The sequence below is a fragment of the Monodon monoceros genome, unplaced genomic scaffold (genome assembly GCF_005190385.1).
Source record: "Monodon monoceros isolate NGI ecotype Baffin Bay Population unplaced genomic scaffold, NGI_Narwhal_1 Super_Scaffold_20, whole genome shotgun sequence".
NCBI lineage: Eukaryota > Metazoa > Chordata > Mammalia > Artiodactyla > Monodontidae > Monodon > Monodon monoceros.
This window is the reverse complement of record NW_021703777.1, coordinates 132,870,753-132,889,454: the sequence shown is the minus strand read 5'-3', so window position 1 is coordinate 132,889,454 and position 18,702 is coordinate 132,870,753. Positions and strand designations below refer to the sequence as shown.

The 18,702-nt window shown below is 53.2% G+C and overlaps 1 protein-coding gene across 7 annotated transcripts in view; it reads right to left on the bottom strand.

Moving 5' to 3' along the window:
- TBC1D14 (TBC1 domain family member 14) overlaps positions 1–18,702 on the bottom strand; it is a 103,070-nt gene that overhangs the window by 83,317 nt on the left and 1,051 nt on the right. For 2 of the 7 annotated variants that reach the window (XM_029234768.1, XM_029234771.1), the window contains exon 2: positions 8,088–8,826. In XM_029234768.1, the coding sequence (XP_029090601.1) occupies positions 8,088–8,809 (722 nt within the window). In that variant the 5' untranslated portion in view covers positions 8,810–8,826. Of the gene's footprint in view, positions 1–8,087; positions 8,827–13,351; positions 13,451–14,416; positions 14,511–18,575; positions 18,694–18,702 lie in introns of those variants that run through there. The other 5 variants (XM_029234766.1, XM_029234770.1, XM_029234767.1 and 2 more) reach the window with 5 other exon arrangements.

Below are 18,702 nucleotides of genomic sequence, written 5' to 3'. Positions count from 1 at the left end.
CCAGCTGTCCCTTCTGAGCACAGCTGTATCGCCGACAGACGGGCTCTCCAACAGTGCCTGCGGCGGCACCCAACCTCCCCCAAGTGTCCAGCACAGACGGCCGGCCTCCTGCGGCTCCCGTCACATGCCGGCAGGGGCCACTACCTGCCGCGTCCTCTCCGCACTCAAAGGACAGCCTCAAACTGACCCTCACCTGGAGCGAGAGAAACATCCCTAGTCAAGGTCACCGATGGCCTCCCAGCTGCCTAAACACCAGTGGGTGAGAACTGAGCTGGGCAAACAGGGGTCAGAAAAGAAGTGCAGGCATTCCGTAATCAAGGGGGCTGAGCTACTGAAAATCCATCTGGTACAAGAATTCACATCGGAGGCGCTGAAAACCCTGGGGTGCGGGTTTCAAAACAGGGTCAGAAGCCCCAGGGTAAACGTGTGCCTGTGAAAACAAGGCACACAGAAAGGGCAACACTCGGAAAACGGAGACGCCTCACAGACCTTTCGTTAGGGACGTCGGAACCACCCTAGCAGGGTCCTTGCCTGCTAGAGCTCCCCTGCTCCTCCGCGCTCAAGGCCAAGGCGGCGCCTGGCACTGACCCTGCTCTGCCGCAGCCCCCCACACCCCCGCCGTGAGCCAGCAAGCCTCGGAGCTGACCCCAGCCCTGAGGAAGTGCCACGGCCCTGCCCCCCCCAACCCACCCGGCTTAGTCTCTGCTCCTCCGGCCTGCAGAGTCTCCACCTCCTCTCCTCCTGCCCTCCCTGCCCAAGTCCCCCTCCCCTTTCTGATCGCGACACACATGTGACAAGGGGCAGGGCGGTGTCTTCTGTAGAAAGAGCAGGGACTTCGGAGTTGGACAAGTGAAAGGTCACAATCCCTACTCGAAGGGCTGTGAAACAAACGCCTGAGGGAGAGTGAAGTGCCTGGTGTGTGCTCAGAACAGGGCAGCTACTCCCTCCCCCAAGGGGAGCCCCTCCGCTAACCAGGCTCAACCCTCTCTTGTCAAGGCAGTCACCAGCTCCTGGGCAGACCTGCATCTTACTGTGTGTGGCTCTTAACGTGCTCTGAGTGCTTTGAGCCTGAATGTGGGTCCTAAAGGCCCCGCCGAATATGAGCTCCTGCCCACCTTTCCATCTCCTCTCCCACCTCTGCTCTCCATCCTGAGCACCTCCTGCTACGGTGCTTTCCCAGAAATGCTGGGCTTTTCCCTGCTCCTGTGACGTTGACAAAGAAACACTGTCTCAACCTTGTGCACACGGAAGACACTTTTGAAGGCCTGCTGGCGTGTCAGCCCTGTATTTCTTTCTGGACCTCCCCAGGGCATTTGCTGCTGTGCTCGTATCTCTTTCCAAACCCTCATCACACGGCACAGTATAGGGATTTGCACAGCCGCCTCCAGCTGTGTCTGCCCATCTTCGTATCTTCTTGCCTGGCGCTTGAGCTCGACACCTTGATCAGGTCCCTCCTTTGATTTTCACAACTCAGAGGAGGACACCCTCAGCTCATTTTGCAGACAAGGACACTAAGCCCCAGAGAGGCTGAGTGGATGGCTTACCCAAGACCACACGCCAGCAAACAGGTAGATCAAGAGAACACCAACCAGCGCTCCGTCCAGGTATCACAGCGGTGCATGTGTGTACACATACACACACCCCAGCAGCTCAGATATACAGCAGGTGTTTTCTGTATATCACTAATGCCAGGTCAAAGTCACCAAGAATATTGGCAAGCACATCTTACAGAAAATTCACAGTTACAATGTTATACCTCAACTCACTGATGCTAATTCTAAAATGGTCAAAGCAGTAGAAAACTACAGTCAGGCAAAAAAAAAAATAAACAAATAAATAAATTAGACATTAATATGCCTGCCATGTGCTGGGTGCTTCCCATCCATGCACATTTATTTCCTCCCCATTTAATCCTTTGAAGCATGAACTTATTTCTGTTTTCCAGAAAAGAAACCTAAGTTCAGAGTCCCAAACCCCCTATCATCTTTGCATCCCTTGCTAGCTACTTAACCACCTCTCGCCTCAGTCTCCTCACCTATAAATGAGAATTATTACGGTACTTCCCTGCATCCTTCAGCTCTCAGTGCGGCATACGGAACCCACTCTAGGAATTTTAAGCAGAAAGGGATTTAACTCAAGGAATTAGATGATTTCAAAATCGTTGTAAGGGCTGAGGTAGGTGCCTCTAAACTGGGCCCCCCAGGAACGGCTCCCTGAACAACACAGAACTGACGCACCAGGGGAGCTGCCACATCTGAACTGCCACTGGAATGGAATGCAACAGGATCAGGAAGCCACCACAACTCCTCTCAACCCTGGGATGCAGAACGCAGCCACCTCCTGCACCGCAGCTGCCTCTACACATTCGGGAAAGGGACACAGGGAGGATGCTGCAGGGAAGCCTCACATCTCTATGACATCACTAAACAGCAGAAAACAGCCAAAAGGGGAAGAAACATGGTCTCCGCCTGACTTCGGCCTCAAATCTTTCACAGACGGGACCTAATTCATGCCTAGAACCCTGGCTGCAAGCATCTCTGGGAAACACACATTTTTAACTCTCTGGCTCCACAGTGCAGGAAAGGCCCCTAGAAGGATGAACAAGCCAGCCCATCGAATCTAACACACGGCACTCCCTCGTGTGGCAGTTGAAGATTAAACAAGGTGACCCCTCAGAAGTGCTCAGAATGGCACCCGGCAGGCACTGGACATTGTCTGTTACTCCCTGTGCCAAGGGCTCTGGCTGTCACGTGTCTCTGAAGTGCGTCCACCCTGTTGGTAAGCTAACTCACCTCCCTAAAAAGAAAGCAGGGGGCAGATACGTTCCTTAGCACTGCTCATGTTGCTTTTCAAATGGTCAAATCCCAAATGCCTAGATCAGTACAGGAACTAAAATTTTAGTTGAGCACTTTCCCACTGAGTCAAAGTGCCCGTCTAAAGATTTATTTTTCTTAAGCCAGTGGTTTCAAGTTTTTTCACACTCCCTTTTTAAAAAAGTGAAATCTTATGGGAAACCCAACAAAAGCAGAGAGCAGGGCCAGGAATCCAACCTGCTCATACTGGGTATGTGCTCTGCCCAGAGCCTCACCTGGAGGATGTGGTTTAACCTCCACATCAACTCTTCACAAGAGGCACAATTAACCCCCTGTCACCCAGTACACCCTGGGGACTACAGAGGTTATTAAGGAAGTTTCTTGAGGTCACACAGGTCAAAAATGGCAGAGCTGAGGTTCAAACCTGGGTCTGAGCACCTCCGGCTCTGAACCACCAACTCCTCTGTCTCTATCTTTGAATTACAACTCAGTGCCAGGGCGAACCAGACACAGACTGTGCCCACAAGGACCTCTCAGCCAGGTCGGGAAGCGGACCGGAAAAATGCTTCATTACACTCCTTTAAACACACCCAGGGGCTCCACAGCTCCCAGCCGTCCACAAGCTGTTCCCTCTGCCCCACGTCTTCGCTTGGCGAGCTCCTTCTCACCCTTCAGATGCAGTTCAAGCATCGCTTCTCAGCAAAGGATACTCAGGTCATCTCTTCTGAGAGCTTAATAAAGGGCTGCACAAAAGAAGATGTAAGTGGTCAAAGCTAATTACTACCTTCCAGCCCGGAGCAGGTGAGTAGCCTTAAACCCCGGGCTTCACAGAAATCCCAGCCCTACCTCCTGCGGAAAACAGGCATGTTACTGAATTCCTCTCATATTTGCTGTCCAGCTTTTTAGATAAAGGCTCTTACACTACACCGGGCTCAGAGGGGCCCTGAACACAGTCCCTCTCTTCTATATAAGATGAGGATCCTGGGCTTCACTGGTGGCGCAGTGGTTGAGAGTCCACCTGCCAATGCAGGGGACGCGGGTTCGTGCCCCGGTCCGGGAAGATCCCACGTGCCGCGGAGCAGCTGGGCCCGTGAGCCATGGCCGCTGAGCCTGCGCGTCCGGAGCCTGTGCTCCGCGATGGGAGAGGTCACAACAGTGAGAGGCCCGCGTACCGCAAAAAAAAAAAAAAAAAAGATGAGGATCCTGCTTAAAATATATTACATCAGTGGAAGATAGCCAATATTTTATATTAACTTTTTTTTTTTTTTTTTAGTATTTATTTATTTGGCTGCACCGGGTCTTAGTCGCAGCACATGGGATCTTCGTTGAGGCACGCGGGACCTTTAGCTGTGGCACACGGATCTTTGGTCGCGGCATGTGGGATCTAGTTCCCTGACTAGGGATCGAACCCAGACCCCCTGCATTGGGAGTGCAGAGTCTTAGCCACTGGACCACCAGGGAAGTCCCTATAATAACTTTAAATGGAGTAAATCTATAAAAATATTGAATCACTGAAACTAATATAATATTATAAATCAACTAGACTTTAACAAAAAATATACATATGTATACAACATTAGTAAATTTCCTTCAAAGAAGCAATTAAATACCAACATTTACAACCTGCTAGCTCAGCAGTCCTCAACAGTTGGGCGATTTTGCCCATCTCCCCACCCCAGCCCTCCAGGGACATTCGGCACTGTCTGAGGATATTTTCGGTTGTCACAATTGGAAAGATGCTACTGGCATCTAGTGGGTAGAGGGCAGGGATGCTGCTAAACAGCCTTCAATGCACAGGACAGCTCCCACCACAAAGATTCACCCCTCCCCAAATGTCAACAGAGCCAAAGTGGAGAAATCCTGATCTTTTTCAATCCTGGATTGATCAAAGTAAAGCACAATATGGGGATAAGAACTAGAGAAAGCTTTAGAAAACATATTTTTTAGAAATGATAATATTTATGTTAGAATCACTGATAGCTACTACTTACGGAGGGCCAGGAAGTGTGCTAGGTGCTTCACCTATTTGATCTCTAACCTTGCACAGTAGTTTTATGCCCCATTTAAGGCTCAGGGAGGTGAAGTAACTTGCCCATGGTCACACAGCTATTAAGTAGGACAGCTAACACGGAACCCAGGCAGCCCAACTCCTGAACCAGTGCTCCTGACCTCGGTACCCCCAACACGCATGCGCGTGCGTGCGCGCGCACACACACACACACACACACACACACACACAGCCCCATGTCAAGACTCGTGCCCCCCACCCCTGCAGTGTGTGTCCATCTCCCCCACTGGAGGGAGCTCCTTACGGGCAGGACTATCTCTAAACTCAGGGTGGAGTCTCCACAGGAGGTGCTTACCGCAGCCTATGTGAAGGAGGGGCCAAAGGCACAAACGGAGCTGGGCCTGGGCTTCCGCGGGGCAGTGGCCGGGCTCAGCCAGCCCTCCTGGCGCTCCTCTGCTCCTGACTCGTCCAGGCCACCCTCATCAAGCAATCAGGTTCACCAACAGGTCTGCTCCCTCAGGCTCCAAGTTCCCTGACCACCTCCACTGCTTCCTCTGAGCCCCATTCTCCTAGACCGGCCTTCCACAATGCCGCCCACACTGCTTTCTACAACCCAGAAGTGGACTCGGTGAGGACAAGGACAACAGACGGGCACGAGGGTCAAGGGAGTCGCTGGGTTGAGGGGACAGAGTGGAGACACAGGATGACTCAGAAGCCTGGGCTGGGAACCACGAAGGACCAGCTCCAGCCGCAGCCCTGCCCTCAACAAGAACTCACACGGTCCACCGTCCTCGAAGTACCTGCTGTGTGCCAGGCCCTGCCTATAAACTCACCTGTAAAATGTTTAGTGGGTTTCAGACATTTTTGCACAGAACCCCCCATTTTCCTCTCAAAGGAATTATGGACTGAAACTCTTCTCTAACACTTAAGACTCCAGGACAAAAAATTCACTACACTTGGCCCACGATATCACACATCTTGATTCACTTGTCATTAATATGCCACCTGCTTCCCAAAGGTACTTAATAATGGCTCACAATAATAATGTCACAGTCATCAAAACGAGGGGAAGGAGATAAGAATTAAGAAATAAAACAAAGAGGAGACATTTGATTTCTGTGGCACAAAGCCGAGAAAGATTTTCAAGAAACAATCTGCAGTAATTGATGGTGTTTCCTTTCAAAGGAAATGAGGCTCCAACACAGACAGTAAGACAAAGGCAAGCAGACAAAGCAAGACGCAGTCACGACCATCCCAACAAGCAACTGACGCTGCAACTTCACTCTGTCTGGGTCCGTACTAAGGTCCACACGTGTGAGCCCACTTCGTCTCCCTGACCACCGCAGGAGTAGGCCTCATCATACCCATTTTGTAGATGATGAAGCTGAGACAGAAAGCAAATGACGATGGGAACAATGCAGGTAAGACTACAAACACAGTATCAATAAATCAACAACACAATAGGCATCGTGTGCTAGGCTATTTACTAATGCTACTTTAGAGATGAGAAAGCTCAGAGAGGTGAAGTAACTTGTTCAAGGTCACACAGCTAGAATGTGGGTGCAGATCTGTTGAATTCCAAAGCTAAGTTCTTTCCTCTATGCTGTTTCCCAGCCACCCCCATTTTCGAGCAAGGTTTCCCAAATTTGCCAAGAACCTCAGATGATTCTAAAAACCTGTCTCCAAAGCCCTTCCCCTGAGATTCTGATCCTGGAGTTCTGGGATGGAGCCTGAAGAGCCGTATTTAACAGGCACCCAGGCGGTATTCATCAACAAGCAAAGTTGAAGACACCGATCTGAGCGAAGGGAACAGTTCAGCCACACAGATCTGATCTGCAGCAGCACTGTTTTAGGGCTATGGCCTCAGTGAGGATCGTGGATCTCCCCCACGGTTCTTGGGTTTCTCCCACTGAAGGCAACCGTGAAGTCACTGAGTTCTGGGGCCAGGAATTCTCCTGGGAGTAGCACAATACCTGTCTGCGGGTGCATCAGAGAGAAGAGGTGCCCCATAAAACCACAGCCGCAAAAAAAAAAAACAAAAAACCACAGCCGCCATCAGAGAGCTTCTCACTCAGGACTGGTCTCGGCTCATCCAAGACGACCCCACCGTCAGACGACGAGTGAGCCAAGGCAGCCGTAAGTGGACGTGCGCGCCCACAGCCGCAGAAGCCCCGGCTGATTCAAGCCAGCACATCCACCACCTCGAAGGGACACCCGTACCGCCAAGTGTCCAACACGGGCTCCGCTACAGGCACAGACAGGGGCAGCCAGGTGGACCACGGCGGCGTTCCTACCTGCCAGGCCCTGGGCCCAGGCCCTCCAGAGAGCTGCTGGGGAGCAGACGGCCCTTCTGCACACAGTCTCCAGGGCCCTCGGCCCTTCCCTGCGGCACTCCACAGTTTGGGAGTTCACGTTTGCCTATGTGACTGACTGATATGTCCACTTCCACCACCCCCAGCCTGCAAGCCCACCCAAGGTCAGTACCGAATTACTCCCGTATTGCCTGTCAAGGGCAGAGCCCAGGACGCAAACACAAAACACTTGTTGAACGGAAACACGAGGGCACAAAAAAGAGGCTGTAGGAAGGGCTGCACGGGGCTTAAGGTGAGACACAGGGATGCCAGCATCCCGGTTCGGCGCCTGGGGACAGGGCACCACGGGGAGTGGGGTGGATGGCCTGGTCCTAACACAGGTGGGAACGTGTGTGGCCGCAGTGCAGTGACAGCACACATCTCAGAAGCAGGCCCAGGGCCAGAACACGAACAAAAGAGCACAGCCAGGCAGGAGCACAGGGCACGCGTCCAGGGGCACCCAGAAACACCAGCCCTGGGTTGTGCCAGCGGAGGCTGGAGTTACTAAGACCGATATCACCCTCGCCAGCACCCTCTGCTTGGCCCAAGAAACTCAAGTTATCAGCATAAAGGGCCCTTCGGAGGATAAAGCTGACAAAGGCTGTTGATTTGGTAACAGTGGCCACTTACAGGTCGGCCTCAGCCACAGCAGGTCAGAGGCCAGGAAGTGACAAGAGACTGTGCGAGTGACAGGGACACAGAAGTGACAGCCAGCAGTGAGGAATCGAACAGCAGAATCACCAGTCCTCTGCACAAGTCCACAGGACTCTGGGCTACTGGAAACGGCATAATTATCTGTATGACAGTGTCTGCTCTGTGGGCAGGAAACACAGGACACACTGCAGACAAGAACAACAACGCAACTGGTCTGAACTGAATAACCTGGCTCTTCTAGAGAGATAAAGACGGCATTACCTTGTAAAGAAGTTACTAAATGGTCCCAATATTTTCAATTTCCTCCCCTCCTCAGTTTCATCAACACAGTCCTGCTGGCGTAGGTCACGGGTTTCCTTGATGGAGCTCAAGGTGACATCAGTAAACTGTGGGTCATCGTCATTCTCCAGGGTCACGATGGCACTGGAGCTGCTCGTGACCACGAGGTCCAAGATGTCCTCATTGCTGACGGACAGCGTGGTTGACAGCTCTGTGCCGAGACTGGACACGCTGCAGACTGAGACATTGTCGCTGCGGTTCAGGGTTTTGGAGGTGGGGCTGTAGAGCTTCACTGAGTCATAGCCTGTCCTGGGAAACGTGGAGGACTTCCGCACACTCTGTTCCCGCTCGGCACTGGTGGGAGCTGGTGGCGCATAGGAAGGCAGTGGGCACGCGCTCTGGCAGGCTCGCTCAGGGATGATCTCCGACTCGGACTGTTTCCTCTTCACGTGGACCACGCTGCAGGGGACAGGTTCCGGGTTGCCGATCTCTAGGGTAGGGATGCCTGAGTCCACCGATTGAAGGCTGTGCCGATCTTCTAACGCACCAAGTTTCAGCTTGGGCTCGTACTCAGGCAACGAGAGGGATCTGGGTGCCTTGAGATTCAGGGGTTGCAGGTTCTGAACGCAGTTTCCTGGTCGACCGTCCAGAATGCCCACCAAGGCTACGCCATTTGTAGTGGTGGCAAGGTTTCCATCAGTCATCTTGGTCCACGGAAAAACTAGAAAAAACACCAGAACGGAAATCAGGACAGTGAATATAAAAGCCAAAGATGCAATTCCTCTGACGCACGTTCAAATGTTCTGACACCCCTTTTAAAAGAGGAATCCTTGAAACAAGCCCTACATACACAAGTTTTAATTCAGGGCCAGAAGCTAGAGTTTTAACGTATATTATCATGATATAAAACAACAGGGAGATAATTCAAACAAAGGATACACCGAGGGTAAAAATATATAAAATTACCATCTTTATCATCCCCATCACTGCCCCCAGTCACATCTGTGATCCTCAGGACAGCACTGGGAGTGTGAGGGCTGTGCCGGGCAGAGAGAAGGGGTTTTGTTTTCCATGTTTTTTTAGATGATAAACAGGATACCTCTGTCAAAAGTATGTGAATTCATAACCCATACATAAGTCAAGGTTCAACTTGTTCTGAGACAGCACAGAAATCGAGACGCCTTCATCATGACAGAAAAGAAGATGAACTGTGTATGCCATGTGCAGTGAGATTACCCCAAACACATTCAAGTTAGCCATGGGTCTCCACAATGTTTTAGTCACCTTACTCAGGTCTACAAGGCGGGGCATATTATCCCCTTTACCATGGAAGAAACTGAGGCTCAGGTCAAGAAACGGGTCCATGGGACTTCCCTGGTGGCACAGTGGTTAAGAATCTGCCTGCCAATGCAAGGGACACGGGTTCGAGCCCTGGTCCGGGAAGATCCCACATGCCGCGGAGCAACTAAGCCCGTGCGCCACAACTACTGAGCCTGCGCCCTAGAGCCCGTGCTCTGCAACAAGAGAAGCCACCGCAATGAGAAGCCCGTGCACCACAACAAAGAGTAGCCCCCGCTCGCCGCAACTAGAGAATGCCCGTGCGCAGCAACAAAGACCCAAGGCAACCAAAAAAAAAAAAAGAAAGAAATGGGTCCAGGATCACATTGTTATTTAGCCACGGAGCTGGGATCTATAGGACTGACCCCAAAATAAGCCACAGTAGTGGATGAATGGTGTAGTTTGGGGTTATAAAAACCCAGGTCAGAAGGCTGGCTCAGGGAAGACGGATGTTCAATAAAGGAAAAAATAAAGGCCATGAACCTGCAGTAAACACACAGGCCCTGCCTATGGCTCTCTGGCCTAAGACTGGGGTAGGAGGCGCATCAGCCTGGACAGCACAGTCCCCTGTGCTCTGAGAACCCTGGGGTTTGTTACATTACCTTCTCCTGTCCTTTTAAAACATCAAAAACTAAAGAAACCTGGTGGTGCCTTTAAATTTGATCCATCGAACAGAAGCCACATACACAAGGGAACTTTGGGCTCAGTCCTTCCTGGGTTCTAATCCCAACTCCACTAGACTGCCTTGGGAGAATGAAATAAAGCGCCATGAGAAAGGCATTCAGCAGATGCGCCCCCACCGCAGGCGCTGTTAGCAGCTGCCATCATACAACAGCAAACAGCTGAAGGCCTGAAGCCTGGCAACAACACCGATAAGCACCCCCTTTCGGGCGTCATTTTAGCTTTTGCAATGAGCTTCCCACTCCCCTTCAGGAAGCCTGGTCTGCCTCTCACTGTCAACACGGCCAAAGCAAATTCATTAAAAGCAGAAAACGGGGGAGGGGTAATCTCCCTCCCTCCCTCCCTCCCAGACATGAAAGGAACCAGTCACACAGTACAGCACTGGAGCAAAAACAGAAATAAGAAGGAATGAATTCAATTGCGGAATTCAGAAATAGACTGAACTGGGCTTCCCTGGTGGCGCAGTGGTTGAGAGTCCGCCTGCCCATGCAGGGGACACGGGTTCGTGCCCCGGTCCGGGAAGATCCCACATGCCGCGGAGCGGCTGGGCCCGTGAACCATGGCCGCTGAGCCTGCGTGTCCGGAGCCTGTGCTCCGCAACGGGAGAGGCCACAACAGAGAGAGGCCCGCGTACCGCAAAAAAAAAAAAGAAAGAAAGAAATAGACTGAACTATGTATAAAAACTTGAAATATGACCCAGTGAGTAAGGAAGGATTATTTAATCATGGTGTCGTACTAATTGGTTATCAATTTTTCTTGGAAGGTAGAACTACACCAAAACAAAACTACAAGCAAAATTACAGCTTAATACAAAAATGAGATTATAAAGGTATTGCACAAAATAAAGTGCTTCCCTAACCTACAGAGCAAAAACTCAGTTCATCCTCGGAAAGGATCTGGGCATTCACCTCACCACATGGGAACCTGTCTTAACTGTTTTGCAGTTCACACTGCCCTGAATTTCCTGGGCTGCGGCCCCTACCCTGAGTCCCCAGCCAGGAGTTCCTCCCAGGCAAGGCCACAGCAAACTGTCTCTGGAACCCTGCGCTGGGAAAACTCCCGAACCAAACTATGACGTGAAACAACAGGATTCACGACGGGAAGACACAGGAAGATAAGTCTGTATACCAATTTGAAAGTTCTACTTTTTTTTTTTTAATTAAGAGGAAAATCCAGTAAGAAACATTTTTAGCACATAGTTAAGAGCTAATCTTTGGCAATGTCAAAGGTAATGAGAATTATCCAAATACCATCAACACACCAACAGGTCAAACTGGCAAAAAGCCATAAACACAAGAGGAAAAACTCACAGTAAGCAGAGCTGAGACCCTCTGACAGCCCCAGCTGAAATTCTGGCCCTGCCACTTACTAGCTGGCGAGATGCTCAACCTTTCTGAACCTCAACTTCCCTCCTCCCCAGGAGTAAAAGGGGGCGATACCATACACCTCACAGGCTGGCTAAGGATAAATGAAATGAGGTTTGATGAAGCACCGGCATACCTGCACCTGACACACAGTAGGTGCCCAATAAATGTGAATTTCCTCCACTTCAGCCACATAAAGAGCCTAAGTACCTGAAAAAAAAAACCCCATGAATTTAAACTGAAATTTTGACACTAGAATAGGCAGCAACATGGAACAAGTGTGTGATGTGAACCCAAGGACCCCTTCTCCTCTGAGTCGCCAAGATGGAAGCACAGGGAAGAAAGAAACAAGGTCGGACAGAGTCCGAAGCCGCTTGGTGGTGGCCTTGTCCTCCGTCTTCTCTCCTCTGCCTTGGGGCCACAGAGAGAAGCCCGAGGGCCTGTTCTAGGGAGAAGCTGAGGGACCTTTGGGGCCTCCAATGGTTCCAAGCCCAGCTTAAGTTCCTTAAACTTGAGGAACAGCCTCAGAGAACAGCCTTCGGAGAAATAAACCTAAAAAGGAAAAAGTACTTCCCCTTGCAACATATTCTAAGACCAAACTCCGCAAGGGCCAAGGCCAACCGTCCTCAAGCCCTTTCACCTGGTGCTACCAGTGCCATAAAACCAGAAGCCACACGCCAGAGCACCTGCCTTCCGACGGGGCCCTGCAGGGGGAGGCTGCACAAAGGGGGTGCTTCCAAGAGAGGCTGCAGGGTGGACTCTGGAAGCCAGCCAGGAGACCAGCTGCGGATGGCCTGCCTCCAAATCACACGTTCTCTAAAGACAGAGTAAGCCTAAATTCCCCAAGCCGGCCCAGGGCCCTCTGGATCCGTCCCTGCCAGCCACACCAGCCTCAAGCCGCCACCCTCACCTCTCTCAGCACCCGGCCGTCCTGCACCACTGCCGCAGGTACTCTCCCCAGCTCTGCCATCAGCGCCCCTGGGGATCTGGAAGCGTGTGCCACAAGGAGACACAGCACCTCCTCTGAGAAGCATTTCTCAACTCCCCCAGGAGGCTGCAGGCCCTCCTTCCTCCTGAGCTCCTTGCGGCCACACCCCACCTACAGCAGTTTCCGTATCTCTCTCCCCTGGCTCCTGACTAAGCATCAGGCGGGCACATGCTAACAGTTTCTGGATACCACTGCCTGGTCAAATGCCTAGCATGGTTAAGGATTAAAAAATCTATTTGCGGGACTCCCCTGGCGGTCCAGTGGTCAAGACTCCGCGCTTCCACTGCAGGGGGCATAAGTTCGATTCCTGGTGGGGGAACTAAGATCCCACATGCCGTGCAGTGCAGCCAAAAAAAAAAAAAATTCTATTTGCTGAATTAATTATTACTAACAACTACATTCTAGTTGTGGGCAGGTTTCAGGGGCAATCCATCCAAGAAACATCTGTTGAGAGCTGGGTTGTGTTTCAAGAACAAGGTGAGCAGGGGAGGTCACAGAAGAGGAAGAAAATCCATCGCGCTCCCAGCCGTGCGTGCAGACGGCAGACCCAGCAAGTGAGCGGTGACCGCCCTGTGCGCCGTATCCACTGCTAGACTAGACGGCGACCAACACTGTCAACACTTGACGGCTCAGGAAAGTGAAACGAAATTTCCCTTTGCAGTTGTTTCCCCAAGTCTCACACGACCCCCTGCGCAGTGGCCGCCACAGCATGCGACCTGGGCTCTCAGAGTCACCCAGGCACAGCCCGGCACCAGGTCCAAGTCTGATGATGAGCAGCCGTCACCGTCCGCAGGAGAGAAACACACAAGACATAACGCACAGGTAAGACGAAGACTTTTTATTCCAGGCAGCAAGGCCACCTGAATTTTACTTACCTGCCACAAAACTGAGTTCTGCAGGAAGCAAAGAGGAAAAGTGCCCAAGAGACTGAAACAACCTTCACTCCCAGGGGCCCGTCTTTAGTTTAATACGAGTCAGAGAGTGGAGAGCAGCTCTGCCAGTGACTCTGAATAAGGCTTTGGAAAACAAGTCCATCTTGAAGCAACAATTTAATTTTCTCCTCCTTAAAAAGTAATGGGACTAAGTCTTGACCAAGTCTTCATAAATGAAAGAAACAGTTTATGAAACCAAAACTAAATAATTTAGGTAGGGTCCCAGGGGAAGAAAACTCCACTCACTGGTGGCTTCAGGGAGGGACAGCTCTGCCCGTCCATGCAGACATCCTCTGCACTCCTCTCCTCTCCCGTGGCTCCTTCCTGCCCACGGGGCGCGTGCTATACACAGTCCCCCTCGTCCCAGCTCTCCCCTCTGGACACGGCGGAGGAGAGCGGCCCCCTCGCACCCCCATCAGCACGGGGACAACGCCACTCTCCCTGATCCTCCACGGAGGGTGCGCTCATCTTCGCTGCCAAGCCTCCTGTCAACCCAGGCCTGCCGCTGCTCGCCGTACCCTTCCGCTTAAGAGTCCGGCGCACACGGCCCCTTTCTATCAGCCATGGCCTGAGGGCACATCTGTCACAGATCCAAAGTTTCCAGAGGGCAGGAACTCGGTCTGCAAGTCCTGACAACACCAGAGCACCACCATAAAACTACAATTTCATGAGTACCAGGCACCGTTCTAAGCTCTTAACATGCCATTCTGTGCCAGAGCCCTCAGCAGCCCTCTGCGCCAGGTATTACCCCACTGCACAGAGGAGGAAACTGAAGCACACAGCTTGCCCAGGTCTCCACTTTCACGTGGCAGCAGCTGGGGCCTGAGCCCAAGTCTGTGACCCCAAAGCCCCTTGGTAAGCTTTGCTACTTACAGCCCTAATGCAGACAACAAGCACCTCCTCAAATCCTTATCCCTCCCATGAAAGAAGAGGATCTCACAGATGGGAACAACGCTGGACTGAGCCAGAGGCAGCAACCTGCCCAAGGTCTTGCAGGGAGGGTCCCACCTGAGTCTTCTCTCTCCAACACCTGCGTCACCCTCCAGAAGGCCTCTCAGGGGTCCTTCACGTTTCCTGGTGAGGATGCTGGTGGGACCGCCAGACTCACCACAGGAGTGGCTCTCTCAGGCCTTCACCTCAAGCCTAGACCAAACAAAAAGGAGAACCCGCTGACCTATGAGACATCTCCCATGAGAATCAGACATTTGTGTAGAGGGCTCACAAGCACCAACCACTGTGAGTCTCTTTCTCTTTTTAATTCGAGCAGTGGAAAGAAAGGCACAGGACGTTCTGGATCTCAGGCGCCTCGGCATTAGCAATTAACGCAAGCAGCGCCTCTGCTCACCGGTGCACGCTGCACGTGGGGCACTGTGTTCGGTGTCCACACCCACCATCTGTGATCTACGTAACCTCCCCAGCAACCCCCAGAGCTGAGGACGCCGCCATCACCATCTCACAGACAAGACCGAGGCGCAGATGGATCGCAGACTGAAGTGGTCCTGCGGGGGCTGACCCGGAGCCTACACTAAGGTGCTTACTCTTTCCACTGCTGCACAAGCGGCCTAAAATAATGGACTAATGTGCATTACATAGAAAGGGAAAGTCGGGACTTCCCTGGCGGTCCAGTGGTTAAGACTCCACGCTTCCACTGCCAGGGGAGGGGGTGGGGTTGATCCCTGGTCAGGGAACTAAGACCCCGCATGCTACGCGGCACAGCCCAAAAAAAAAAAAAAAACCACAGAATAGGAAAGTCAACTAGAAAAGTAGTTTGCTTTTTTAAAAGAGTTATTCTTTAGGATATAAACAATCCTAAAAGAGAATTTCCTAGAAGCCCAATATATTCCTCTGGAGGGTGCACGGCAACTTTGAGGCACCTGGAACTCAACACGATGAAGTTCAATAAGTTTCCGTCCATCAGCAAACCAGGCAGAAACTGGCGTTAAACTGCTGAGGGTCCCCAGAGGCTCCTTCCCAACCCCAAGGGACAGATATTTAACTTACACCGCCCGACGCTGGTGATGTTTAAAAGGCACAGGCGGGACATTTTAAATCAAGGACTTTCAGTGCACAGGGGAGGTTTCCCCTCTACCCCCAAACGTTTCAGCTTCATATATTCACCAGAACGAATCATCATGAGTACCTGTAAAGTGACCGGAAGGCAACTCACAGGTTCGGAAGATAGTCCACTTAACAAAGCCAGCACAATTTATAATCTTAATTATTAATAAGTCAAATAACTTACTGAATATTTACCAAACATACCAGGAGCTATCACATGCTCTAATCATCACAAGCCTGCCAGGTACACCCAAGAAACTATGAGATTCAGAGAAGCTGAGTGACACACCCAAGGTCACACAGCAAGAGAAACAGGATTCAAACCGGGTCTGACATCAAAGGCCAAACATGGCTTGCTGGAGTGCTTAAAGAGTACAGACCCTAAACTTTGTGATCATCGATAAGTTAAATACAACAATATTTAGACTTCTCTGTATGTATGTTAGACTTCAATAGAAAAGTTTTAAAACTAAAATACACATGGGGAAAAAATAATGCAGGTTCTGGAGGTAGACAACGTAAGTTCAAATCCTGGCTCCTCCGCCTAGCAGTTGTTGGACCTTGGACTAGTTTAACTTCTCTGTGCCTCAATTTCCACGTAGTAAGAGGGGGACAATAATAGACCCTATTTCATTAGGCAGTTGACAAGATCGGGGAAGAAACCTACATAAAGCCTTTAGAATCGTGCCTTGGAAGATGCTAGCTGGCATCACTCTTCCCCGGGCACCTGACACGGCCAGCCAGCTCAGGCCCCCTATTTTAGCAACTCATTTGCATAAGCAAGCCCAGACACAGCCAGTCTGCACAGCCTCACTGTACGGCTTCGCCCTGTCACCAGCATCTCTCCTCGCACCTCCGCTGCGGCACTGACCGAGCGCTGGGCCTCAGCTTCCCCATCTGTTAAATGAGGTGACTAGCCCAGCCAAGCTACCCGAGGTCCTTGCAACTTGACAATCTAGAATTCTAAACCCAGACCCTAGAAACTTTATACCCTCCCTACAGCAAACATTGACAACACGTACCCATTTTCCTAAAATCCTCTCTTACATATTAGGTATAAATGTCCGGTGTGATGACAAATCTTCTCCAAGGTCTCAAAGCTCCGCGAGCACCCACGCCATGCTGGGCAGGCATCCTCTGTGCTGAGGGTGAGGACGTGACAGTCAGAAGCTCTGACCAACAGGGAAGACAGATTCCTAAGCATGTTGCTCTGATGAGCTGTGTCCTCTCTGTTGAGAGGCCTTCAGCAGAGCACAAGCAAGGGGAAGTGGAGGTATGACGGGCAGGAATTCACCCGCTGGACAGAGGGAAGTAGGGCAGTGGGAGGGAGAGATGGAGAAGTGGAAGGGCGGAGGGGTGCAGGGGTGGAGAAGTAGAGAGAGGTGCCTGAGGGGAACTGCAGGGACCCGCGGAGGCCAGGTGAGGCAGCCCTGATTCGGAGCATGAGAGGGTGGGCTGGGGGCAGACTGTAAACACTCAGTCTCGCGAGCATGGAGCAAGCCCACCTCGGCGCCACGCAAAGTGCTAAGCAGGGACCTGCCAGGACCTGCTGGGGCCGTGAAGGACACTGAGATGAGCGGAGCCTGGCCCCGTGACCTGCCTCAGTGTGAATGTCATCCCTGCCCCTCTCCAGCTGGGTGACCCTGAACCGGTTACCTGACCACCCTCGAAGCGGCCCAAAGGGTGCATTCACTCAATAACCCTGAGCCCCAAGAACATGCCAGCTTCTCACAAGGGCTGTTAATCAGGTGGAGCCCACAGTCTCAAGGCGTCAAACATACCACCACCAAGACGGTAGTAAGACAGCCTTGGTTGGGGGGTGGGAGGGCAGAGCAACCCAGGTGGGACACGGGCTAAGCAGTTGGGAAGAAGCCCTATCCAAACCTGACACACAGGTTGGTACTGGCCAGATAAACCGGGCAAGAGGAAGGGACTGCTGTAAGGTCTGGTCTGGTCCATGCACAGCTCCTAACAGTGCCCAGCAGCCACCCATCCTCTACAAAGGTAGCCAAGACAACGGCGAGGTGCCAACAGCCTGCAGACACGGGCCCTAAGACACCGCCCTCTCCCGTAAACGAAGGGCGTGAGTCCGTGCCCAGGAGCCTCCTGCCCACAGAACTTCCCAAAGCCAAGCTTCCACTTCCACATCCAAGTTGGAGCAGATGGCGCCTGTGCAACTTTGAAACGCACGCGGCTGCCTGTGGCCCGCTGCGCAGGCGCGGGGTCTGGGGTCCGCCGGCCGGCGCTGTGGCCTCGTGAGGAGGAGCCTTCCCGGCGGCCGCAGCCCCCCAGCTCTGAGCCGCCGCCCCCCCTCCTTCCTCGGGGCAGCTCTCTCTCCCCATACAACTCCTGCCCCTCAGCCTCCCGCTGGGATGCATCCCGAGGCGCGGGTCCACGAGGCTGAGGGGGCTGTAGTCCAGGTAAGGGGGCCCCTGAAGCAAAAGGGAGTCCCCGGCCTGGGGAGTAGGCGGTCCCAAGAGAAGGGGGCGTCTGCGGCCCCAGAACAGGGATCTGAGAAGCAAGGGGGTCGGGAGCTGCCAGGTGGACCCAGAGGTGGAGGGGGTTCCGGGCGGTCGGAGGCTCCGAGGTGTGGGGAGAGGGGCTCTGGCGAGTCGGGGACTGCAAAGTGCCGGGGGTCGCAGGGATCGGGGGCCCTGAGGTGGAGGGGGTCCCGGCGGCTGGGGGGCTCCGAAGTGGCGGGATCCCGGTGTTCTGTGGCCCCGACGCCGTGGGGGCTCTTATGGGTCGGGGAGCGCCGAGCCGGCTCCTCTCCCGGCCCGGGAGCCCCGCGCGTCTGAGGGAGAAAACTTTTCGTCAAGTTCCGGGAAAGGAGCGGGTCGGGGCGCGCGTCTCACCAAGGAGCGGGCGAGCCGAGCGCCCCCGGGCCCCGCGATGCTCCCCGTGCCCCACGCGCTCCCCCTGCGCGGGAGGAAGCGGCGGCCGCGCGTCGAGGGGGCGCGCAGGCAGGACCCGAACCCGCGCGGCCAGCTCCGCCCCGCCTCAGGCCGCCTCCACGCTCCGGCCGACGCTGCAGCAGGTGGCAGCGGCCCCGCGCGCCCCGGCGCCCTCCCTCCCTCGCGGCCCGGCCCTCGCCGGAGGCCCTCAGTACCGGAGTTAGCGCGGCTCCGACGCCATCCCCGGGGCCAGCGGGCCCGCAGCCCAGGCCCTGCGGGACCCGCAACTTGCGCGGCGAGGACACCCGGCGCTGCAGGCGGCGGGCCGGGCCGGCAGGTGCC